Raw genomic sequence first — 26,511 nt, forward strand, 5'->3', positions numbered from 1 at the left:
GCAGGGAGCAACTCGCCCTCTGATGAAGGTTCGTCTTCTCTGACACATAAGGAAATCTCAGTGTCTAACCTCATCCAAGATTTGAAGGAGGGAAGCTTTAGGGAGGACACTAACCCAGCTGCGTCTATGTGAACTTCAGGGGTCAGGAGAACAGGCTCAGGAACCAGTCTGCCCTGGCCTGACTCAGAGCTCAGCCACATACCCTGTGTGTGACCTGGAACAGGGTCCTTACACTCTCTGTATGGTGGCTTTGTCTGTAAAAGAAGAGTTATACTTGTGTATAGATGACAGAGTTTTGGTTAGAATTAAATAAGTTGCATTAGTAAGAGATATAACCACCAGTCAACAGTAGTACATCGTCTTGGCAGAGAAGCAATATTAGGGCCCCTCTCTCCATCCCATCCCAGGAATCCCAGAACTCTAGAATAGGAATTCAATTCTGTTACCTGGAGCCTTGACTGGAGCTGTCAGAACTCTCCCAGGAACCACACGCTGTGACGGTGATTGGGGCCAGAGCTGTGAGTCTTCCACACATCTCCCCTTTTCTCTGTGCCCCAGAGAGAGGTTCTACTGCTCATGAACCTCGACCTTACCAACTGTGAACCTCATGAATTAAGTTGTTTACTTGCTAAGTTTACTTTATAAATGGACTTGGTAAAGGTTCTGTGTCTAATTCACCTCCTTATCTCCAATGCCTGGTAATTAAAAATCCTAAACGATGTCTATTGTATACCTGAATGAATGAATGTCAGCCAGGTATTTTACACAAATCATTTCAATCAAAAGAAATCTCATGAGATATAATCTAACTTGGTGTGAGGACTTAACAGCACAGTGCAAGTTGTGTCACTTGTTGTAATGCTATTTCAATATGACTAAATGGCATAAGCTAGGTATGGTTCACTTCTACACTTTTCTGCAATGAATGCAGTCAATTGCAATACCAGAAACAAGGCTAGCCCCATTCCAAGAGCGGTGCTGAGAGAGCCAGTTCTAAATACGTATAAACACTGCATCTTTGTATATCTGAAGATAAAGAAGACAAACCTCAGCACACTGACAGGTGAACACCATGAAGCCTCCTGTTCTGGTCTTAATCAGATAGGGCCATGTGGTCCGGATGTTTATATATGTATCATTTGGCATATTTTCAGTTCAAACCACACATAACTGTAACAGGAAGAAATTTTTTTATAAAAAATTTTAGTGTAACAAGTTCTGTATTGAATTAGAAGTGCAGAAGTAAAAAGCAGGAAGAATCCCGTTCTTTAACTTAGACTGTTTATTCAGTCTTATGGATTGTAAAGCAATACAATATGTAGCATTATTATTCCCAAATCACCATGAAAATATGGAGGTTTCAGAGGTTCAGTAATCTCTTTGCTAGGAAAGTTAATAATTAAATATCCTTGGTAGAGGGACATTTTCTGGACCAATCAGAGTGACTAATATACAAAATATTTTTGAATTAAAAAAGAACTATATGACTTCAAAAGGAAACAATTAATTGAGTTGTTACACCAAAGTACTGGAGACCCAACTCACCATCTGTGTTCCTTGCATGGCTGGGACCAAGATTTGTAAAGGCTTCTTTACTAAAGACCACTTCATCACAAGGTCATGGAATGAGCTTGGTCATGAGCTGGTCATGAGTTGACTGAGGTCCACCCCATCATCTCTCTTCAACCCTTTACAGTATATTACTGTGGCACTGGATTGGCCTCCTTCACTCCTCCATAGTGCAACATCAGATACCCAAAGACCAGAGCAGATCAATGCTACTAAATCAAAGACAGGCAGATTCTAAGTGGAGAGCATGCAGACAAAGGGCCTTTCCTTGCTGCTGTTGGAAAGGAAGAAGCCCCCTCATCCCAGACACCATCTGTGGGAGGAGAGACAAGAAGATGCCTCCTGAAATAGAGGAAAACCAGTCTCAGCAGGGAGCTTGAACTGGAGTTGACAAGATAATTATTAACATAAATCCGAGCTAACTTGGACAAATTTTAAATGGGAGAGTCTGTGTTAACCTCATGGAAATTTCAGTCCATGTAAACACCCCTCGCTACTGCACAAGATGAAATCAGTTATAAAAATAGCGAATATCACATTTATGTATATTTGAATCTAGAGGACACATTTTCAAGCCCACTACAGAAAGAAAATATGTATAACCTCCTTTGTTTTTAAATGCACAGAGTTGTCATCTCTGTGAACACTTTCTAATTCTTCCAGTTCAGAATTACTGCTGTGTCTATTGAATCTGTAAAAACTTTCTTTTTGTCTCTAAAGTGGTGTGTTTTTTGAGAGCAAGTATTGTGTCTTGTTCTTCAATGCCTCCATAAGGTCAAGTAAAGACACATAGAAAGAGCTTAACAAATATCAGATAAGAAATGAATGCATGAACAAATGCTGACAATCACCCTGCAGTTAGTGATACTGAGTGGGGAAGGGAGGTGGGAGCAGGGGAGACACAAATCTGATTAATCCCACTCAAACAAGCTGAAGTGGAGGAAGGAGTCAGAGACACACCAGACCAAGGAGCCAGATAGAAAATGCCTTCAAATCCCACTCCGGAGGGTCAGATCACGTTCAATCTCTGCACAAAGCGGTACCTAAGAAGCTTCTCCAAGGTGAGAAAAAGCTGACAGCACTGCTCTCAGGAGCTCTACTGAAGGACGTGGATAGACAGTGATGCTCGTCAAACAGCTGCATTTCCACCCCCCGGTGACGCACTGTGGCCAGGGAAGCGTGGGTGGTGTCACCTGGGCACCTCTGAGTGGAGGCCGGAAAAGCCCAAGTGTGACTCTCTAGTCTCTCTCTTTCTCCTGCCGCAGAGGCTGCATGTTCCAGATGGTGCATGTGCAAGGGCCTCACAGACCACAGACGTCTGTAGGTTGTGATGAGGGTGTGTGTATGTGTGTGTCTGTATATGAGTATGTAAGTGTGTGTTCATTTGTGTATGTGTGTGTATATGTGTGTGTGTCTGTCTGTATATGAGTATGTGTGTGTTCATTTGTGTATGTATGTATATGTGTGTATGTGTGTTGCCACTGAGACTTGCAGGTCACTTTTTCCAGCAGCAGAGCAGAGTCTCTTCTGATGGATACAAAGGAGAAAGAAGACTTGAAGACAGAATCTGTCACGTGAAGCAGGTCCTTTCCTGGATCTCCTCTTCCTTCTGTGTCTTCATCCCAAGCTGCTCCCTCTGATCCCACCTTGCTTCCTCTGTTGGGCTTGGTTGTTTCTCAGTCACCATTTCTGACTGACCAACAACTAGGTGTAAGTCCTGTTTAAGAGCACTCACCCCTACTGCATCTCCTGTTCCCTTTACATCACTCTGTGCTGACAGTCAGGCTCAGTTTCCCAAATTTCTCTCTTAGCATCTTGACCTTCATCCTTAAACAGCTCTTCTTTCCTCTGAGTTAGCCAGTCCATCATCTTTGATCCTGTTTTTACCTTCCACCAATCCTGTACTAATGAAAAGGCAGCATGTATTTCTAAGCCCCCTAAGTTTTTTCTTGATTTCCTGAACAAATCTGATTCTTGGATTTAGTGCTCCAGGTAGATAATTAACTACTTCACCTTTGGTTAAGAAATAATTTTGCTGAATTTTTTTCCCTCAACTCAAGAAAATGCCACATTCAAAACCTATATTCTTATGAGCACAGTCCTAGGGCTCCCCTCCCAGGACTTAGAAGGTGAAGGTGAAGCTTTGCTAGCTTCACGATTAATCCACCTCTGTTCAGAGTTGATGTAATTGCCAACTCCAGAGCTATTGAGTTCTTGTGGGCGGTCATTCTTAAGCCACTTAAACCCAAGATTAGTGCCACTGGAGTGGCACTCAGAGTTCAAAGGCTGGGTGGTTGATCAGACTTGAACTCTATGACCTGATGCTTTACTGCACATGGAGCTTTGGTGCAGCTGAGTCCAGTCTGAGGACCAGCCTAAGAACACTGGAAATACAGCAAAATGTGTTCCTCCTTTAACATCTGAAAGTCTGTGAACAGATTCTCTCGTCCTTATCATCGAATCCTTCCCCATCTGGGCATGCTATCCGAGGCTCCTACAGGCTACAGGCATCTGCTGAGGCCCTGCCAGGGCCCAGGATTGGAGTGAGGTCTGTACCTGAGTATAAGCTCTGTATTTCTGCTCTCTATAAGTTAATAGATGCTCATCTAAGGTGTATTGAATGATTGAACGGCACTATGCTAGATATTCAAGAGAAATTATCTTAACTATGAAGAACTATTTTTGAGGACATCATTTAGCTAATTGACCTTTTTGTTTTAAAGGTAAGTGTTTTCAGCAATTGACAGGCCAAACTTTGATTTTCAAACAGAAGGTGCATATCACCAGATACATCACAACAAACTCTGCAAATCTCCATCTCTAAGGATACACAAGACAAACCACAACACACTCACATGTGGCTTCTTTTTAAGTCTTAATCAGACCCAACAGAGGAGACAGGTATTTGGATGATTTATCACTTGGCAGTTTTTCAATTAAAACCACACAGGAACATCACAAGGGGAAAATTTGCAATTAAAAAAGTACAGCCACACCATCTATATGACATACGGAAGGAGATGAGGTGCAGAAAGAGTTCTTTGGCTTAAAATAACAAACAGACTAACTAGTCTTTCACTTTGTGAAGGGAGGGTCTCTCTGGGGCTGATACTGAAGGATGCTGTAGAGACCGGGATAACTCGACTTTTCTGTACAACAGTTAGAACTGTGAATTGATCGTTTTGGATAATCATGTGCTTTGATTTTTCTCTCTCTACTTTTTGTGAATCTACTGTAGGTTTTTACATTTTTGTCACCACGTGGCTCACATAAAACATCTTAAAGACACAACAGTCTACATTACACTGATAACAAATTAATTTCAATCACATACAAAAGCTCTACATTTTGATCCTCTCCTGTACTTCCTCCTTTTGATGTCAGAATTTATCTCTCTTTATATTGTATATCACTAACAAAATATTTTTCTCTATGGTTATTTTAATGCTCACCTTAAACTAGAGCTAACTGGTTAGCACACTACCATATTCAGTGTTAGAATATTCGGAATTGCATTACATATTTAAGCTTACAAGTCTGTTGTACAGTTTCACTTCTTTAATATAATAATTAGTATCCTTCATTTGGGCTTCCCTGGTGGCTCGGAGGTTAAAGCATCTGCCTGCAATGTGGGAGACCTCAGAACTCCCCTCAGCAATCTTGTAAGACAAAACTCTGTTGGCGAACTCCCTCAACTGTTGTTTTTTGGGGAAAGTTTTTCACTCATCTTCATTTCTGAAAGACAACCTTCCTGAGAAAAGTATTCTTGGTTTGCAGGTTTTTTTCTTTCATCAGTTTGAATATATCATCCCTTTCTCTCTTGGCTTGTCAGCTTTCTTCTGAGAAGTCTGCTGATATTCTTAAGGTTCTTCAGAGAATTTCTTTTTTGTGAGCATTTGCTTTTTATCTTGATGCTTCTAAAATTCTCTCTTTGTATTGATTGCAAACAATGTGTCTTGGAGACAATCATTTTGAATGAACTCTGAGGAGTGAGCTATTAGCTACATGAACTTGAATGTCTAAATCTTATCAGATGTGGAACTTATCTGGTATTATTTCTTTAAGTACAATCTCTGTCCCTTTCTCCCTCTCTTTTCCTTCTGGGACACCAATAATGTGCAGGTTGTTACTGTGAATGTTCTCCCATAGTTCACACAGGTTCTCTCACACTTTTTTCATTCTTTTTTCTCTTTGTCCTCTGGCTGGGTAATTTCAATTATCTTGTCTTCTGCCTCAAAGATTCTTCTGCTATTGCTGATGCTTTCTGTAGCATTTTTCCATTTTGTTGCATTTCATTCATTGTAATCTTAAAATAATTTCTGTTCGATTCCTTCTCTTTTTCTGCCTCATTGCACAGCTTCAGGGATCTCAGTTCTCTGACCAGGATTGAATCCAGGCACAGCAGTGAAAGCATCGAATCCTAACCACTAAATCAACAGCAAACTCCCTGTTTGCTTCCTTTTTTTTTTTTTTTTTTTTATGATTTCAGTCTCTTTATAAAAAAAGCAAAACAAAACTGACTTTATTCTGTGGAGTGACTCAGAGCCCGTGCACAACAAATGCTGAGCCCGTGCTCTAGGACCCGCAGACCACAAAGAGGAACCTGCATTCTGCAGCTACTGAAGCCTGAGCTCCTAGGGGCTGTGCTCCAAACAAGAGAAGGCCCCGCACGGAGAAGCCTGCTGTCCACAAAGAGAAGTAGTGAGAGGGTAACAGGCGGGAAGGCCAGGGGTCTCCAAACGGAGGAAATAGCCTGCAAGTGTCAGAGATTTTTATCTCTCTTAAGCGGCAGGAGGAAACAAACTAGCAATTTTTTTTCCTTATCTATACAAATTTAAAGGGAAGTTTCTCTTAAAATTCTGTGTTGCCATAGTGACACCTGGTTTCACCTGAGGTTAACCAATGCCTTTTTCTTATGGAAATGTTTATCTTAAGCTATGCTAATATACTATGCATTTACCCCAAACTCTGTCTTCAAGTCGGCTCCGCCTTTTGGCTCAGGACCTACTTGATAAACCAGTACGGTATACTCAGATATTGTTCCTCTAATCTATGTAAATGAAACTATTTGTATGGTGCTCTGCCCTTCTTCAAGATTCAAGATGGCCCAAGATGAACCATTTGGTGCCAAGATTATCCCAAAATACATCTTATGGGTGAGGGGCCTGGTGCCATTCTGAGTTTTGAGACATTCTTTCATTAAGAGGCTGCTTGTGACTGACTATATAACATCCAGCTGAAGACTAGCAGGGGGGTACTCTTTCTGTCCCCTTCTGATGCCTATGTCAGAAGCTTTCTCTATCTCCTTTATACTTTATAAAACTTTGTTACACAGAAGCTCTGAGTGATCAAGCCTGTCTCTGGCCCCGGACTGAATTCTTCTCCTCTGGGGGCCAAGAATCCCAGTGTCATAATTCAACAACAACCTTTCAGTAGTGCCTGCTTGCTGCAACTAGAGAAAGCCCTTGTGCAGCAACAAAGACCCACTAAAGCCAAAAATTAAAAACAATAACAATCATGATAATAAATAATTTTTAATCTTATTTTGTTCACATATTCTTTTCCTGAATTGGATTATCTGTGTTTTTTGGAGTTCACTGAGCTTCTTGGTGGGTGTTCTTTATTTCTTTCATCATATATCATTTATTTCATTACTTCCCAATGGTGAATAGCTATGTGAGCTGCCCTGGGAGAAGTCTTGGGTATCTTCCCATCCCCAAGCACCGCCTAGAACTATGAAGACTGCAAGCGTGACTGTAGATCTGAGCGCTGGACGCCATGCAGAGCCATCAGCCAGGGACTGGGTGGGTTCACCTCACAACCAGGCCGTCACCCTCAGGTCTCATATTAGTTAAGCAGCTTCTCCACATGTCCACAATGGAACTGGGGGCAGGGGGTGTTGTGAAATGTAACACTTACTTGGCCACTTCTACATGACAGCTCTCCCTACCCTGAAGAATCACAGCAGGATCACATTTACATTTTCAGTAGTAACCAGATTAAAGCAATCTTGAAACAGTGTGTTTTCAGAGAAGCCCATTAGCCTGAAATTTTTAATTTAAGTTCTAGATTTAATTCATCAAGAGATGGGAATATCAGAAAACCTGACTTGCTTCCTGAGAAATCTATATGCAGGTCAAGAAGCAACAGTTAGAACTGGACATGGAACAACAGACTGGTTCCAAATACGGAAAGGAGTATGTCAAGGCTGTATGTTGTCACCCTGCTCATTTAACTTATATGCAGAGTACATCGTGAGAAATGCTGGACTGGATGAAGCACAAGCTGGAATCAAGATTGCTGGGAGAAATATCAATAACCACAGATATGCGGATGATACCACCCTTATGGCAGAAAGCAAGGAAGAACTAAATAGCCTCTTGATGAAAGTGAAGGAGGAGAGTGAAAAATTTGGCTTAAAACTCAACATTCAGAAAACTAAGATCATGGCATCTAGTCCCATCGCTTCATGGGAAATAGATGGGGAAACAGTGGCTGACTTATTTTGGAGGGCTCTGAAATCACTGCAGATGGTGACTGCAGCCATGAAGTTAAAAAACGTTTGCTCCTTTGCAGAAAAGCTATTACCAACCTAAATAGCATATTAAAAAGCAGAAATATTGTTTTGCCAACAAAGGTCCATCTCGTCAAAGCTATGGTTTTTCCAGTAGACATGTATGGATGTGAGAGTTGGGCTATAAAGAAAGCTGAGTGCTGATGTATTAACACTTTTGAACTATGGTGTTGGAGAAGAGTCTTGAGAGTCCCTGGACAGCAAGGAGATTCAACCAGTCCATCCTAAAGGAAATCAGTCCTGAATGTTCATTGGAAGGACTGATGCTAAAGCTGAAACTCCAATACTTTGGCCACCTGATGGGAATAACTGACTCATTTGAAAAGACCCTGATGCTGGGAAAGATTGAAGGTGGGAGGAAAAAGGGACAACAGAGGATGAGGTGGTTGGATGGCATCACTGACTCAATGGACATGAGTTTGAGCAAGCTCTCAGAGTTGGCGATAGACAGGGAAACCTGGCGTGCTGCAGTCCATGGGGTCGCAAGGAGTCGGACACGACTGAGAGACTGAACTGAACTGAACTGAACTTCCTCATGGCGGATTCATGTTGATGTATGGCAAAACCAATACAATATTGTAAAGTAAAAAATAAATAAATAATAAAATAAAAGATTTTAAAAAAAGAAAAAAAAGAATTCAATCATATCAGATCGCTCCATCTACATCTTTGAAACGTAAATAGACAAATGTACCTGATCTTCCCATCTATATCCCCTCTTCTGGATCTCCTCTGCCTAGGTCTCCTCTTTCTTGCCCTCTTGTCCCACGTGAATACAGGGTATGGGTGAGCACGAATTTGCCATCCATCAACTAGAGAGAGAGATGAGCTGATATAATTCACTCAGAAGGATAGATAATTGGACAGACAAGAAATGGTAATGTCCTGACAAGAATGGATTCATAAGGATTTGATAACCGACTCCAAAATCACTGGAGATGGTGATTGCAGCCATGAAATTAAAAGACGCTTACTCCTTGGAAGAAAAGTTATGACCAATCTAGATAGCATATTGAAAAGCAGAGACATTACTTTGCCAACTAAGGTCCGTCTAGTCAAGGCCATGGTTTTTCCAGTAGTCATGTATGGACGTGAGAGTTGGACTGTGAAGAAAGCTGAGTGCCGAAGAATTGATGCTTTTGAACTGTGGTGTTGGAGAAGACTCTTGAGAGTCCCTTGGACTGCAAGGAGATCCAACCAGTCCATTCTAAAGGAGATCAGCCCTGGGTGTTCTTTGGAAGGAATGATGCTAAAGCTGAAACTCCAGTAATTTGGCCACCTCGTACGAAGAGTTGACTCACTGGAAAAGACTCTGATGATGGGAGGGATTGCGGGCAGGAGAAGGGGACGACAGAGGATGAGATGGCTGGATGGCATCACGGACTCGATGGACGTGAGTTTGAGTGAACTCCGGTAGTTGGTGATGGACAGGGAGGCCTGGCGTGCTGCGATCCATGGGGTCACAAAGAGTTGGACACGACTGAACGACTGAGCTGAACTGAACTGAGACATAGGAGAGAGCAAGGAGGAATCTATATCTGCTTGAGAAATAAACAGATAAAGTAGCCTAGGGAATGAGAGATGAAAAAGGGAGAGGTAGTTAGGTAGAGTTAGAGTTTTAATTAGCCTGTGAACACTTAGGCAGGATAAGGAAAACTGTATCCCTTTTCTCCCAACAGCAAACTCCAACTTTGAAACTCACATCCAAGTCTAGTGACCAAGAACAGGTTAAAACAGGTGATGTGACATCTCAAGGAGAACATACAGGAATGTTCAGGATTGGGTTTTTTCCATGAGTTTGTGAAATGAAAATATCTCCTGCCATATCAATAAACAAGAAATGTCACAGCCATCAGTGATTTCTGGCCTCCAAATGTGAATGAGGGCTCCCAAATCTTTGATCCTGGGGATGCTGCCACCCTCCATGGTATGGCTGAAGAGCTGGGGGAAAGCAGGAAGCAGCTGTCTGCTGCTGCTTAAGGTAAACAGGGAAACAGGGTTGCCCCAGATAGCTGAGCTGCATGTGGAAAGATTGAATCCAGTGAGTCCAGAGGCTTGCATCTTCCCACACATAGAACACTACATTCCTTAACTTGACACCTGATCTTTGATGTTCAGACTGCCTGCTCCCTTTGTTGCAGACTTGTATATAGGCTGACTTCCCCTCCTGCCTCCTTGGAGCAGTTTTCTCAGAGCTACTGAGATGCCATCTCCAGGGCTTAGAGTTCTAAGCATTCCCACCAAATAAAATAACTCTATCAGGTTCTGACTATATTTTCTGGTCGACAAATTCATCTTGCTAGGAAGGAGAGTGTGAACGTGGACCAAGTTTAGATGCTTTTACTAAGTAGGAGTGACCTGGAGCATTTGTGATCACAGGCAAAGTCATGGCCTCATTAGCCTTTGAAGGAGGTGAGAAAACAGGGCAGTGCACTCATCGTGTATTTTCTTTGAGGAAAATGGTGTTTGAGGACCAATCATCTAAAAGCATTTGACATGGAACTTGGTCATTATTAACAAAGCAAAAGTTACTTTAATCAGAATATTTCATTTTGAGCAATTTCCATATAACACCATCACAGGTCAGCCTCTATTGAAATACAGGCAATTAGAATATATGAGGCATTATCTTATATTTAATACAACATCACAGGAAAGTCACTGTGGATGTTCCAGGGACACTGAGTTCAACATCATCGTACCCAGGGTCCCCTTTCTCCCCCTGGAGCAGGCAGAGGCTCTCTTCTCCTTCCCCAGGATCAGCTTCCTCTCTAGAGATGTTTAGAGAAGAGCCTGAAAAAGCAAAGAGAAGCATAATTAGAACTGAGACAAAGGAACTGGACGGGGTGTTGGAAGCGGGTTAAACAAGTGATGATGACAAAGAATCCCTAGGAGCCAGGTGTGGGCAGGAGGCTCAGGCTGTTTCACACCAGTTACAGTGAGGATGGATCCAGGCTGTCCTCTCAGGTCAGGTCCATGTGGTCCCTGGGGCCTCAGTTCATATGGAAATTCTGCATCACAGGAGACCTGTGCTCATACAGGAGCTCTGGGAAGACCTGCTTCCAGGCTACACAATAGCAAGGAGATGCCCAGGAACGGTAAGAGCGTAACAATTTAAATGTTCTCCTCTCACAGCTGACAGATGTGAAATCACAATGAGAGGGAGAATGGACACAGGGAAAATCTGAGTTCCTCACTCATAAAGCAACTCTGCTCTTAGTTATCTTGACACATGTTCCCAAATGTCCACAAAGAGTATCACGGGTGCATCCACAGATGGCCCCTCCCAGGGACCACACAGGCCCTCAGATGGATAAATACTCTCTTCCAGAGAAAGAGTGTTTTCTCTTGACAACTGAAATATCTGGAGGAAATTAGACCTTAGCTGACCATAAGCTCTGAGTCAATGACCCACCAACATGGCTTAATGTTAAGGCCACCATATACCACAGACTTTGTTCATGTCATTGCAACCTTAAACACACAGAGCTCATCTTAAACTGTCAGATGACGCACAGATTTCAATACTGCAATACATTTTCTAAATCTCTGTCTTTCACATGCAGGCAGCACAGAGATGTTATCAAAACACTTGTCTGCTTTTGGATTTGGTAAATATGCTCAATTAATCTATAAGCTATCTATTTCTTCTGACTACTATACAGTGCTTGTGGGATCTTAGTTCCTTGACCAGGGATTGAACCCAGAAGCCCTAGCAGTGAAAATGCAGAGTCCTTACCACTGGATTACCAGAAAAGTCCCTAATCTATAAACTTTAATGCAAGCATATTACAAATAAAATGAAAATTTATGTTGCATTATGGGGACATAAATGCCAAAAGTAGAGTGATTCCTCACCCCCCAGGGAGTCTGACAGCATTAAAGATGGCAAATGGGGAGGGCTTCGCTTTTGGGGAAAAACTGGTGGCAGCTGGTGGCAGCGAGGGCATATCATGGAGCATCTCGAAGGTGTCATCAACAAACCAGAGGCGGAGATGTCCCCACAAGAGCTGCAGCTCCATTATTTCAAAATGCATGATTATGACGGCAACAATCTGCTTGATGGCCTAGAACTCTCCACGGCCATCACTCATGTTCATAAGGAGGAGGGAAGTGAGCAGGCACCAATGAACGAAGATGAGCTGATCAACTTAATAGATGGTGTTTTGAGAGATGATGACAAGAACAATGATGGATACATCGACTATGCTGAATTTGCAAAATCCCTTCAGTAGACCCGATCTCCCAGTTAAATGCAAATCTGACCCATCATAATGTGATCGGACACTTTCCGTAATGCAAAATAACTCATTTCCAAAATACTGCTTTGGTATTTTGGTAAAAACCTGTAGCAACTTGTTACACTGGGGTGAGAAAGAGAAATCAAGAGAAATAAAAAAGCAGAGAAATGGGACCTACTGTAGTCCCCAAGTACTGTTAAATATCTTATTGGACAAGGGCTTGATAAAAAAAAATCCTTTTAAGAATATTGGATGATAGGAGCTGAGCACTCAGGAACTTGGATGGAGAATGCTGCTAGGCTCTTGGTTTTAATTCATGCTACCTGGAAAGTAAGACAAGCTTTTGCTAACTGGACACACTTTTCAGTAACTGAAGGAATGGAATGAATGCCAAATGTTTCCCCTGGGGGTGTCCTGTCTCTTCAGAGGAACGTGGTCAGTATTCTGTGAAGTTCCCCTGGCCTAAATGATTACTTGTTCTGGTCAAGGGAGTATTTATTAGGCTATTCAAAGCCACAGATCAGAAGAATGTCAAATAGTTGAGCTAGCCAGACTCTAAGATTCTGTATCTCCTGGGACTTTGGGAACACCACACCACTGACCTAAGTGATTCACCTTTTTCAGTTTCTCAGTATTTTATAATACTACTGCCACATCCTTACACTATCTTTTATGTCTTCTTCAACCAAGGAGAGACCTCAATTCTAAAAGTGTTCTCTACTTCTCATCATTAGGAAACATTTTAGCTTTCTAAGTATTTGTATTTAACTCTTGTTTCTAGGGTTTTGTTTTTGCAGTTTAGAAACTCTTAAGAATGTAAGGACTTTATCCCTTCTGCTTGATACTGCAGAGGTGAACTACCAGCCAGTCTAGCCTAAGTGAAAAGTGAATTCTTCACCAAGCACAGTGATTAACCTGACACACACAAGACCTAGAAGGAATGTTGTTTAAATTACCTCTTCTGCCTGAATACATGAATTCTTTCAGATCAGCAGAAAAAGAAGCCTAAAAACTCTTAACAGTGTGAATCTCAATTGTAACTCAAAATCAGAAGTGGCTGCAGATTATAAGTTGGTTTATGGAATGTGATGGATATGCTGTGATAGGAAACCTGAAATGATGGTTGAATGGGTTAAAAAAAAAAACAACTGCATAAAATTTGCTGTAAGATATATAGACTTATTTTCTGTACTAAAGTATTCTTATAAGAAAAATAAGTATTTGTAAAACTGGTTTCCTGTGTCAAGTATTTGTGCAATCAGAGCTGAACTGTAAACTATTCTTGTAATAACTGGTTATTTTGAAAGATTTATATAATGAATTCTGGATATATGACCAATAAAACTGATGAAAGAGCAAAAAAAAAAAAAATAAAGATGGCAAATGGTTGAGAAGTGAAGTGTTAGTTACTCAGTTGTGTCTGTTTGCAACGCTTTGAGCTGTAGCCAACCAGGCTCCTCTGTCCATTGGATTCTCCAGGCAAGAATACTGGAGTGGGTAGACATTCCCTTCTTCGGGGGCTCTTCCTGATCCAGTGATCAAATCCAGGTCTCCTGCATTGCAGTTGGATTCTTTACCTTCTGAGCCACTAGGGTGGCCCATCCAATGCATGAGGTTACCCATATTTTGAAACTGCAGAGAGGCTGGGCATTGAAGAGCTCAAATTTACCTTTTCCAGGACAAAGACCAAAGATTACAGGGGATCAGCTAATCCCACTCACCTGTCTGAGACCTCATCCCATCTTCCTTCTCTGGGAGCACTTCCTCCTCGCTCCCCTGAGAGTCATGAGAAGCCCCAGTCACTGGTACCTCTTCACCATCATCATAATCCTCACCAGGGGCATCAGTCCTCTGATCTGGGGCTTCTGAGGGCAGAGCAGGGGCCAGATGAAACCACAGTAAGGGGGTTGGTCTGGAAAATACCCAAGATCCTTCTGATCCAGAGTTTCTGAGCTGCTATATAGAGGCACCAGTCACTCCTTGTTTCAAAAGATTTTTTCTCTAAAACCATGTTTCATTTTGATGTGTCCATAAACCAAAACATGATTTTACATATCTTAATATTTCCTGTTTGAAAATATATATCCCAAAGTAACTCACCTACCATTGAGCATTGCTAAAGTATTTTGACATATTGTGCTTTACAGAAATTATTTTTAAAACCAGTGTGTGCCTCTTGTGATTCTGGACACAGAGAGCCCGGCTCCAATGTGAGACATCACAGAACAGTCAGAGAAAGGGAAGGATGGACCCCATCTGGACACAAGGGATCCTTCTGGTCCATCAAAGGAAGACTGTTCCCTTTGCATCTTGTCTCCATGAGGGAAAATCTCCTCCCCAAAGCCCAGCTGAGGCGGGTCCACCTCTATCACCTGGAGCGGATCTGGGGTCATGGCTGCCCTCACCATCTGACAGGAGGCCTAAGTGGAGAAAAACATCACATGACACACGGAATGACCCTCCCCACACCCATGGGACCTGCATTAAGGCTGGGAAGGGACAGGCCTGGCTCCTGCAGTGTAGATGGGGGCTGGGGGCTCACGGGGCTCTGAGAGGCCATCCTGCCACTTTGGAGAGCTGCCTCTGTAAGCCTGGGCACACGTGGGGTCTGTGGACGCTGAGAAGATGTTCATAGCCAATGGGAAGTGACAACCAGAGGTCCCAGGAGGGCAGGTAGAGACACCCACCTGGGCTGCCCAGAAGACCCTCCTTCTGAGTCACAAGGTAATCGAGCTCCTCATACACGGCTTCAGCAAGAGCATCTTCATAGCTGGATAAGGCTGAGAGATCCCCCAGCAGGTCAGAGATGCCACCCGAGACACCCCGGTCCAGCAGGCCCACCTTCATCTCCCCCATGCTCACACAGAGGCTGCCTGGGCCTCAGCATCATCTCTTACCCCGTGCACCATGTCGGCACCTTCTCCCCTCATCTGACCTGAATTCACAGCTCAGCCCTGACTCTTTCTGGTCTCACAGGAGAGGCCATGACTTATGAGAGTTCACACCCTAGTCCTAAGAACCTCCGTCTGTTCAGCCCTTAGAGCTCAGCATGGAGCTCATGGAGCTCTACAGACTCAGAACAGAGACCTGGCCCAGGTTCCCCTCCTCACACCTGCCCCATCTCCTGCCTCCACACACTCTCCCTGGTCCCCAGTTCCCCCTGCAGCCCACCTCTGCGCTCTGCTCTCCATCTGAGCAGCTGAGTCACCAGGATGACGAGGACCAGGTAGAGAAGGGACCCCAGGATGAGGCAGAGGACCCCAGGCAGGGAGAAGATGCCAAGGAGAGGATTTGAGGCTGGTCTAGTCCCTAAGGAGAGCAAGGCAACAGGGTGGGGAGAAGGTCCTGGGCACAGAGAAACCCCCTGTGCCAGCGTTTCCGGGGGCTCTGGATGATGGTATCCTAGCTTCAGACACAAATATACTAATAGTGACTGGGGTCCTCCAGGTCTCGTCCTGAGACGAGTCAACTCCAACCCGGCCAGGGGGTCCCCGAGGCAGAGCCGGGGATTGTCAGGGAGCTGCCCTGCCGAGACAGCCTCTGAGGACCCGGCTCATCCCTTCTTCTTGGGCATCAAACAGTCCTGAGACCCGCACCTCACCGATGAGGAGCAACACTCAAGGGCAGGTGGGAGAACCTTAGAATCGGCACCACCGGAACCAGACTCTCTTGGATCCTGGGCCTGAGAAACATGTGGTCCCGGGAACCAAGGCAGGGGCATTCCCCAACAATGCTCTGGCTCCTTCCCAACAGCCAGGGCTCCTCAGGCTCTTTCCTCTCCTGAGATGTCAGAGAGCCCACAGAAGAGGTTACCAGAATCTGAGTATTCTCCCCTGACCGTGGATGGATCACAGTACCTGCTGTAGTCGGGGGCAATGTTGTCCTTGCACCTAAAGAGAAAAACAGGAGATTAGGTAAAGGGAATTGGCCAGATCACAGGGTAACCCGTTTTTCCCTTCTGAGCCCTAAAATCACCCCTCAGTCTCCATGACACCAGTGTCCAGTCCTCCCAGCTTCACTGTGCTAGATGAGAGCCCCAGACACTCTCTGAACACAAACTCTCCACCACCCCTGGTCCAGCCCCCTGCCCCCACCCTGCCCCAGCTCACCCAGGATGGACCCCGATCCCCTCGCTCACCAGAGCACCTCACACCAGCATCCTCCTCGTGCTTGCAGTCGCTCTGCCCCCAGGGCTCCGCAGCACAATCCCACAGGGAGGACTCCTGGCCCCCACACTGCACCTCATCCAGCCAGATGCTCCCATTTCCAGGGCCGAATGTCCCCGCCCGCACAGCTTCCAGGGCCTGGCCACAGCCCAGCTGCTGACACACCACCTCGGCCTCTGCCAGGCTCCAGGAGTCATCGCACACGGTGCCCCAGGAGCCGCTGTGCCAGACCTCCACCCACCCTGAGCACTCGCTGTCTCCTCCCCTGAGCCGGAGCTTCTCTCTGAAAAGGCAGCAGCCCCTCCTGTGACTCCCCTGGTGGGAGGAAGGAGGCCCTGGGACCCACAGGGGCGGAGGCGGGCTGCCATACTTGTGCAGGGGGCAGCAGTTGGACAGCTCTTGGGTCTTTTTCCTGCACAAAATAGGGAAACAGTGGATCAAGGACAGCTAGGGGTGGTCCTGTCCCCACATAAGATTATCTAAGGTCTGACTCAGTGCAAATGACATGTGAAAACACACGCGCATTATCTCCTGCTCTGAGACATTCAGTGCATGTGACCATCAGCTGAAATAACTGTAACTGTTCATCATTTATTGGTCTCCACACCCCACAACAAATACAGACACACACACACAGACACAGGCATATAGACAGTTTGTAGACTCAACTTAAAATCATCACTTAGATTGGAAAGCATAAAATCACTCTAACAACATCCTTCGGGGTTGAGACAGACACAAAAACAGACAGTAAGTCACCTGCACACGAGATATAGGCTTCTTCCTTGGGAGAGCAGGAACTGTATTTCCAAGGGTCAGAAGGACACTGCCAGAGAGAGGTGTCAGTTTTCCGACACTGGATTCCATCTACCCACCGGGGTCTAGAACCTTCTCTAAGAGCTACAAAAGTGTCGAGGGTTCCATTGTCCCCACAGCCAAGCTGTCTGCAGATCACGGACACAGTGATGCCGTCTATGGGGTTACGGCAGACACTGCCCCAGGTCCCGGTGTAGAAAACTTCCAGCCACCCAGCACACTGCTGGCCCTTGCTCACCATCCCAAGGGCCAGGAACTCTAAGGTTGAAAGAGAGGAGATGGGACACAGTGAGCACTCCGCTCAGTGCTCTGGGTTTTCCTCTCTCCCAGAAACTGGGAGCATACATCCCTGAGCCAACTGCAGAGATACCCACTAGTTGACAAGACTATCATTGCCTCACTTTTCCCTGACTTTGTCCGTTTGTGTCTGTCTTTCTATTACCCACGATGATGTAGTGGATAGAAACTGACAGAAAGACCAACTGGGGCACCTGCAGGACGGAGAACTGACTTCTGCTTCCTGAAAAAAACTCTGAAACGGTTTGTGGATGGAATGTGATGTGGGTATTTGGGGAGGGAAGCAAAATAACGGAGCCACAAATGTCCACATACCAATCCTTAGTACCTGTGAATATGTTACCGGACCTGGCAAAAGGGACTTTACAGATGTAGCTAACTTAAGGACCTTGGGATGTTTAGACCCCAGTTTAAACTCCTCCTTAGCCCCACTATCCTTAGAAATGGACACTCTTTCCCAGTTCCAGTCAGAGGGAAATGTGAGTGAGGAAGAACGGTCAGAAGAGGCACTGTTGTTGAAGAAAGACCCAAGCCCAGGAACGAGACCACCCAGAAACCAGGAAAGGCTGGGAAAGGGGGCCTCCAGGAAGAACGCAGCCTTGTGGACACTGGGATGTTGGCCCGCGGAGACCCTCAGCAGACTCCTAGCATACAGAACTGAGCAGAGTCAATCGGTGCTTTCATTACACCATCCGCAGGATCTCCAGACTGTACTACCACAGGGAACTGGATAGAGAGCCCTGCTTTCACGTGGAAACCGTCAGAAACGGCTCTGCCAGGAAACACTATTGAGAAAAAAGGACCAGAATCTCAGCTGCTGCAGGAGGAAGTGAAAGCACCTCCTCTTCACGTCTGTTGAAAAGACAGGCTCCATGCGAGGAAGCGCCCTTCTCTAGTCCTTTCTGCATCTCTCCCTCAGGGCTCAGACCCCCGTCCTCCAAGGCCCCACCCCTCCCCCAAACTGTAAACAGTGTGGAGTGCTGACCTGAGCAGATGACCTCCGCGTCCTCCTTGTGTCTGCAGTCGTGCTGCCCCCAGCCCCGGGAAGGGCACCGCCACACCTGGGACTCATTTCCAGCACAGTTCAGGTCGTCCAGCCAGATGGGCCCTGATCCTGACCCAAAGTGAGCAGACCCCGTGGCATTGAGGGCTTCTCCACAGCCCAGCTGCCTGCACACCACGTGGGCATCATCCAGGTCCCAGCCGTCATCACAGATGGTGCCCCAGGAGCCCTGGTCAAGGATCTCCACTCTCCCGGCGCAGGGACCGCCCCCGTCCACCAGGCGGAGCTGTCTGTTGTCTGAGGAGACAGAAATGGGGCGGTGACGGTGGTGAGGGGGGCGAGGGGGCAGAAGGTAAGAAGGTCTTCTGTCCTGTGGGACCCTCACCTGAGCAGTAGGGGGCGCTCTCCTCTGAGGCCTCAGAGCCTGCTGGTTAGGACACAGAGTCATTGCACTGGGGCAGCACCTGGGTCTGGTTTCCTGCAGAAACACCAATGATCAGAGGGCTGGGAGGGTTGAAGTACTGAAAACTAAATTAAAGTTAAAACATGACCTAGCAGTGGAGCCTGAAATGAAAGCTGTGATATATCAGTAAAGTTATCATAACTTTAGTATCCACTTTCTCTATGGAGACTGCTTCTGACAGTGCCATAATTTTGGTTTAAGCCAAGTGTTGCATTGAGTTCAATAAGGTGTGTTACTCCTAAATCTATCCCTAAGTAGAAGAAGCAAAACAAAATCCTTTCTGAAGAATTTCTACAATTTTTCATCTTCAAGGTCTATCATTTAAACAAATAATTATGCAAAAGAGATTTCATGGAAGCTCAAGAGGCAAAAGGAAACACTGGAAAGAATATCCCAGGGTATCCAGCTATTAGAGTTACCAGATAGAGAATTTATTTTATTTTGTTATTAGTTTTATTACTGTAAGATAATTGCTTTACAATGTTGTGTTAGTTTCTGTTATACAACAACGTGAATCAGCCATTAGTATGCACATATACCCTCCCTCTCCAGCCTCCGTCCCGCCCCATCCCCCATCCCACCCTTTCCGTCATCACAGAGCATCTAGCTGAGCTCCCTGTGCTACACAGCCGCTTCCTGCTACCATCTGTTTCCCACGCGACAGTGTATATAAGTCAGCGCTACTCTCTCAATTCATCCTGCCCTCTCCTAACCACCGCGGTGTGTTCCCATCTGTTCTCTAGGTCTTCATCTCTGTTTCTGCCCTGAAAATAGATTCTCCTGTACCCTTTTTCTAGATTCCATTGACAGAGAATTTAAACAGCCATGATTAAAATGCTTATCAAATCAACTCACAAGATATGCATCTTGGCAAGGAAATGATTACAAAAACAAATAAAAATTCTAGAGCTAAAAAACTTAATAGCAGGAATTAAGAACTAGAGAATGAGTGTATCTCAGTGTTAGATCAGCATAAGGTAGAAAGAGTTCAGTGGAAGATCAGAGGACAAATATTCCTCTATTTAGAAATGCTGGTCACATGGTAAGTGTCCTAGTTGTAGTGCTGCAAAACAAACTCCCCCCAAAACTTAGCAAGTAAAGCAAAACATATATACTTCAGTTTGCTCATGATTTCCTGGGTGTAATCTGAGAAAGACTCCACTTGGCAGTCCTGTCTTGGGGTTTTTCATGTGGTTGCACTTAGATGTCATCTGGGGCTGAAGTTTGCTGAGACTTGACTGAACTGTGGTTAACACCCGTGGAAATCCCCTGAAGTATTTTAGGGATAAAGGGACATCAGGTCTGCAACCTAATTCAGAAAGAGTTTGCATATTTAGGGACAAATGGAACAGGAGGGGGACAGACAGAAAAAGAGGGGAGACAAACTGAGAGATAAAGATTAAAGCAAAACAGGACTTCCAGTTCAAGATGGCAGAGCAGAAAGAAAGAGTGTGCAATAGAAAAAGGGAGACATTCTGGACAAAAGTAACAGGTCATGTTTCACTTTGTCTATTATCTCTTCTTTTATTTTTTTGATGTTCTTACTCAAGTCTTTATCAAGTGTAGTAGAAAAGCTTTTACACATATATAATTATGTATAATATATATATTTCAGAAAACATAAATTTTTGCCTAACTAAAAAGTTTATGACATTTTGATTCCACTTGTTTGACTTAGTATGAATAGAATGCTAGATTTCTAATTTAAAAATAGATATGCAACAAGTAACAGTGGTTTACTGTATAGTATAGGGAACTATAGTCAATATCTTGTAATAACCTATGATGGAAAATAATTTCGAAAATAATAATGTGTATTTGTATAACTGAATCACTTTGCTGTGCACCTGAAACATGGTAAATCAACTACACTTCAATAAAATATATATATATATTTAAAATATATGTATTTTTTTAAAAGATTAAAGCAAAATACTAACATTGGGAAATCCAGGTAAAGGTCATCTGGGAATTTTTATATTATTCTTACAACTTTTCTGTAAGTCTCAAAAAAATATTAAAAGGTGAAACAAGTCCAAAAGAATCATTCTTAGGACACTTTTACACACAAAAAAATACGACTAGCATCAAAAATAAATGCCTAAGAGAAAACCTAGTAGAAGATGGGCAAAACCTCTGAGAGAAATTCAAGACCTAACTGAATGGAGGGATATACGATGTCAGTGAATTGGGAGACTCAAAATTGTTAATCATCCTCAAATTTATACATAGATTCAATCTAGTCACAATCAAAATACATTTAGGCTTTTTTTTGGTGGGGGGGGGCGGTGGGGGTGGTGAAAAGTGACAAGCTGATTCTAAAACTTATACAAAATCCAAAAGGCCTAGAAAGACCAACACAGCTGGAAAGAAAAGAAACAGTGTTGGAGGAGTTAATAAAAAGTAACTCTGAAATGGCAACCCACTCCAGTACTCTTGCCTGGAAAATGCCATGGACAGAGGAGCCTTGTAGGCTACAGTCCATGGGGTCTCAAGGAGTCGGACACGACTAAGCGACTTCACTTCACTTCATAAATTAAAATCATCCAGACAATATAAAGATGCAATAATTAAGACATACAGTATTGGAGCCAGGATAGACAAATATACAATGAACAGAGTAGACTGTCGTAAAGGACAGACACTATGCCCTTCTGCTGATGACAAAGGTGACAGCAGTGGGGAAAAGAGCCTGTGCAGTCAAAGATTCTGAGTCAGCTGGATGTCCATATGAAACCTGACCCTTATCTTACACAGATATCTATCCCAGCAGGAATGTACAGTTATATGCAAGAGAAAATAATTAAATTGCTATAATATTTCACCATGAAATGTCTACTTTTTGAGACACAGATGCAAGAACAGACAGTTGGACTCACTGGCAGGAGTTGTTGTTGTTGTTCAGTTGCTCAGTCGTGTCTGACTCTTTGCAACACCATGGACTGCAGCACACCAGTCTTCCCTGTGCTTCACATCTCCCAGAGCTCGCTCAAACTCATGTCCATTGAGTCAGGGATGCTATCCAACCATCTCAACCTCTGTCATCCCCTTGTCCTCCTGCTTTCAATCTTTCCCAGCATAAAGGTCTTTTCTAATGAGCCAGCTCTTTGAATCAGGTGGCCAGAGTATTGGAGCTTTAGCGTTAGCATCCGTCCTTCTAACGAATAATCAGGAGTGATTTCCTTTAGGATTGATGGGTTTGATCTCCTCGCAGTCCAGGGGACTCTCAAGAGATTTCTCCAACACCAGAGCTCAAAAGCATCAATTCTTCAGCATTCAGCCTTGCTTATGGTCCAACTCTCACATTCATACAGGACTACTGGAAAAACCATGGCTTTGACTATATGGACCTTCATTGACAAAGTAATGTCTCTGCTTTTTAATATGCTGTCTAGGTTGGTCATAGCTTTTCTTGCAAGGAGCAAGTGTCTTTTAATTTCGTGGCTACAGTCATCATCTGCAGTAATTTTGGAGCCCAAGAAAATAAAGTCTACTGCTGGTTCCATTGTTTTTCCCATCTATTTGCCATAAAGTGATGGGACCAAATGTTGATGTATGGCAAAACCATAATCTTCATTTTTTAAATGTTGAGTTTTAAGCCAGCTTTTTCACTCTCCTCTGTCACCTTCATCAAGACGCTGTTTAGTTCTTCTTCACATTCTGCCATAAATGTGGTGTCATCTGCACATCTGAGGTTATTGATATTTCTCCTGGAAATCTTGATTCCAGCTTGTGCTTCACCCAGCCTGTCATTTCTCATGACGTACTCTGCATATAAGTTAAATAAGCAGGGTGACAATATATGGCCTTGGTGCACTCCTTTCCCAGTTTGGAACCAGTCCATTGTTCCATATCCTGTGGTCACTGCTGAGTTTTCCATATTTGCTGGCATATTGAATGCAGCATTTTCACAGCATCGTGTTTTAGGATTAGAAATAGCTCAGCTAGAATTCCATCTAGCTTTGTTGGTAGCGATGCTTCCTAAAGCCCATTTGACTTTGTACTCCAAGATGTCTGGCTCAAGGTGAGTGATTATATGAGTTATTAAGATTATCTGGGTCATTAAGATTTTTTGTGTAGTTCTTCTGTGTATTCTTGCCACCTCTTCTTAATATCCTCTGCCCTGTTAGGTCCATACTCTTTCTGTCCTATATTGTGCCCATCTTTGCATGAAATGTTCCCTTGGTAGCTCTAATTTTCTCGAAGAGATCTCTAGTCTTTCCCATTCCATTGTTTTTCTCTATTTCTTTGCATTCTTCACTTAGAATGGCTTTCTTATCTCTCCTTGATATACCTTGGACCTCTGCATTCAAATGGGTATATCTTTCCTTTTCTCCTTTGCTTTTCACTTCTATTCTTTTCTCAGCTATTTGTAAGGCCTCCTCAGATAGCCATTTTGCCTTTTTGCATTTCTTTTACTTGGGGATGGTTTTGATCACCACCTCCTGTACAACGTCATGAACTTCTGTCCATAGTCCTTCAGGCACTCTATCAGATCTAATCTCTTGAATCTATTTGTTGACGGGGGGATGATTTGAGAGAATACCATTGAAACATATACATTACCTTATGCAAAACAGATAGGCATTGAGAGTTGGATGTATAATGCAGGGCTCCCAAAGCTGGTGATCTGTGACAATCTGGAGGGATGGGGTGGGGAGGAAGGTGGGAGGAGGGTACAGGATGGAGGGGACAAATGGATGCCTATGGCCGATCTACACTGACGTATGGCAAAAACCGTCACAATACTATAAAGTAATTATCCTCCAATTATAATAAACAAATTTTAAAAAGAGAAACTACCTTTTATGGCCAGTTTTCCCTCAACCTCTGCTCTTGGGGTCGTTTCACTCCAAGAGCATCCTAAGTACCAGTAGCCTTTCCCTCTCTTACCTGAGCAGATCACAGAGGCCGTGTTGCCATGGGAACAGTCAGGACCACCCAGAGCAGTCACAGGGCAACTCCACAGAAAGGACTCAGCCCCTGAACAGTGAAATCGGGCTGTTGAGATCTGATCACCTCCTTCAACCAAATGTGGTCCTCCAGGGGTGGAGATGGCGACTCCACAGATGAGCTGATGACAGACTACATTGGCATTGGCCAGACTCCAGTGGGAGGCACAGAGCGCTCTCCGTTGTCCAGAAATGTTCACCTCCACCTGCCCCTCACACTGAGAGGAGCCGTTTGTCACGAGCCGGACTTCTGAGTATGCTGGATACGAGATAACAGAATTTCAGAAACATCTCATGATTTCTCACCCAAACAGAGTATGCAGGGAGGTTAGTCCTGACCTACATCTCACCTGAACAGACGAGCTGAACAGCTCCACCATGGTGACAAGTTCCCCCTGAACAGGGCACTCTGGGACAGGACCAGAGCTTAGGCTCCTCCCCCTCACACCTGAACTCTTCAGCCTAGACCTGGCCATCTGACTCTCTGAAGGGCACGTGTCCCAGGACAGACACAGCTTTGCCGCACTCCAGCTCTGCACAGATAACTTGGGCAATGGGGAGTGTGAAGGTCCCATCAGACACTGGGATCCAGGCTTCTCCAGAATACACTTCTACTCGCCCTGAGCAGGGCCCATCCTTTCCAACGAGATGCACAAATCCTGAGAGAAACAAATAAATAAACACACTGCATGTTCATGATCCTGGCTTGGCAACTGGAAACATGTCACAGGCAATGGTGTGAGAGCTTTTATTTTCCAGGACTGAGGCATGAAGAGACAATTTGACAGTGTCAGAATTGCATTTTCATGAGTGAGTTTTGGAAGAGAAATCCAGAAGGATTTGCAGAGTCAGTTTGGAATGGCTGAATTCCAAAAACTTATATTTTGATGTTGGTTAGGATGTGAATTCCTCATTTAAGGGCCTGGAAACTATAGGGCCCAAGGAAACTGCACTGCAATGGGCATCAGACTTGGGTGCAGAACTGAACTAACCCAGAGTGAAATAGGTCCTTGGGGTTCAAGAGGTTAGAGAACCAAGATCCAGACAAGGTTAGAAGTCCATCCTGAAATTTCTGGGGCTAAAAGTCCAGCCAGATTTTTCTCAGGAGTCAATATTCAAGTCACTGATATAAGAGAAATCAATTGAGAGATCTGAGTGCAGGTCAGTCTATAAACAGACTTATGGCTCATGGAAGGAAAGCTAGATATTACAACAAGACTACATTTTATGATTCCCATATCTTTCTCATAATCTCTGATGGTGAAAAATTCCAAGAATTTCTTAGCCAACTTGAATTGTGAAAAGAAATTGTCCACAGATGAGTTTGAATATGAAGAAAGGTCAGAGTCATAGGAGAAAGGGTTGGTCCTAGCCATCTTTAGAGAAAGCCTAGGATTTACCAATGAACCTGGAAGAGAATGAGTTCTCAGTGAGACTATACAAGATGACTAACTGTGTTGATTACTTCATATTACTGGTTTTCTTCCAACACATGAGAATCTTAGCAGATGCTATGGAGTGAAGGTAATTTAATGTGTTTAAATTCTATCTATATGCTAAATGGAGCTTCCCAGGTGGCACTAGTGGTAAAGAACCCACCTGCCAATGCACAAGTTCAATCCCTGGGAGGAGGGCATAGCAACCCACTCCAGTATTCTGTCCTGGAGAATCCCACGGATGAGGGAGCCTGATGGGCTACAATTCACAGAGTCGCAAAGAGTCAGACATGACTGAAGAGACCTAGCATGCACTCATATGCTAACTGCAAACTACTTTCCTATTTCTTGAGAAACAGTCATCATGCAGTTTAAAAAAAAAAAGAGAGGAGGAGAAGAAGAGAAGACAGAGCAAACAGTCATATATAATTTACAGATTTCTACCTTACAAAAGCCTCAATATGGTTGAAAGAAAGATTTGGGGAAAATATCTGTCCAGCAAGTTTTTAACACATTGTACCCCTGTGCTCCTTCCATCTGTGACATAACCCTGTTTCCCTTTCCCATTTCTCCCACTGCAGACAAGAGAAAACAATCCTAAGAGCTACAAACAGATGGAAAAGAGACTCTGAAAGGGAAGAATTTCTGTAGGAGTGGAGTGTGGCTGGGATGAGGGGTAGGCTAAACTGGGAGTGGATGGGGTCTGAAACTGAGAGGGAAACTAAGGAAAGACTCACGACATGATTTGACCTTCAGGGACCATATTTTGAATAGAGGAAAGGTAACCTAATGAAAAAAATAAAACTTCTCACTATAAAGAACAATTTTTAAATACATTTGCCTGATTTCTGACTGTGCTTATAATTATTTATGTATACAGTGGAATCCTTTCCGGTAAAGGACTCTGATTTCATAAGTATGAGAACATTGAAGGTTCAGAAAGAATATTTCAACAGAATAAAAATCTACTGTAGAGAACAGGAGAGAACAGAAA

General features: G+C 44.0%; 1 protein-coding gene and 1 pseudogene across 1 annotated transcript; one reads left to right on the top strand and one right to left on the bottom strand.

Annotated features, from left to right (window-relative positions):
• Positions 1–10,790: 10,790 nt before the first annotated feature.
• LOC138078780 (antigen WC1.1-like) overlaps positions 10,791–26,511 on the bottom strand; it is a 42,643-nt pseudogene continuing 26,922 nt past the window's right edge.
• Positions 12,097–13,725, top strand: LOC138077664 (multiple coagulation factor deficiency protein 2 homolog). The gene has a single exon (XM_068969776.1). The coding sequence runs from the start codon at positions 12,097–12,099 to the stop codon at positions 12,376–12,378; it is 282 nt and encodes a 93-aa protein (XP_068825877.1). The 3' UTR covers positions 12,379–13,725.

This window comes from Capricornis sumatraensis, chromosome 4 (assembly GCF_032405125.1).
Source record: "Capricornis sumatraensis isolate serow.1 chromosome 4, serow.2, whole genome shotgun sequence".
In the NCBI taxonomy this organism is placed as follows: Eukaryota; Metazoa; Chordata; class Mammalia; order Artiodactyla; family Bovidae; genus Capricornis; species Capricornis sumatraensis.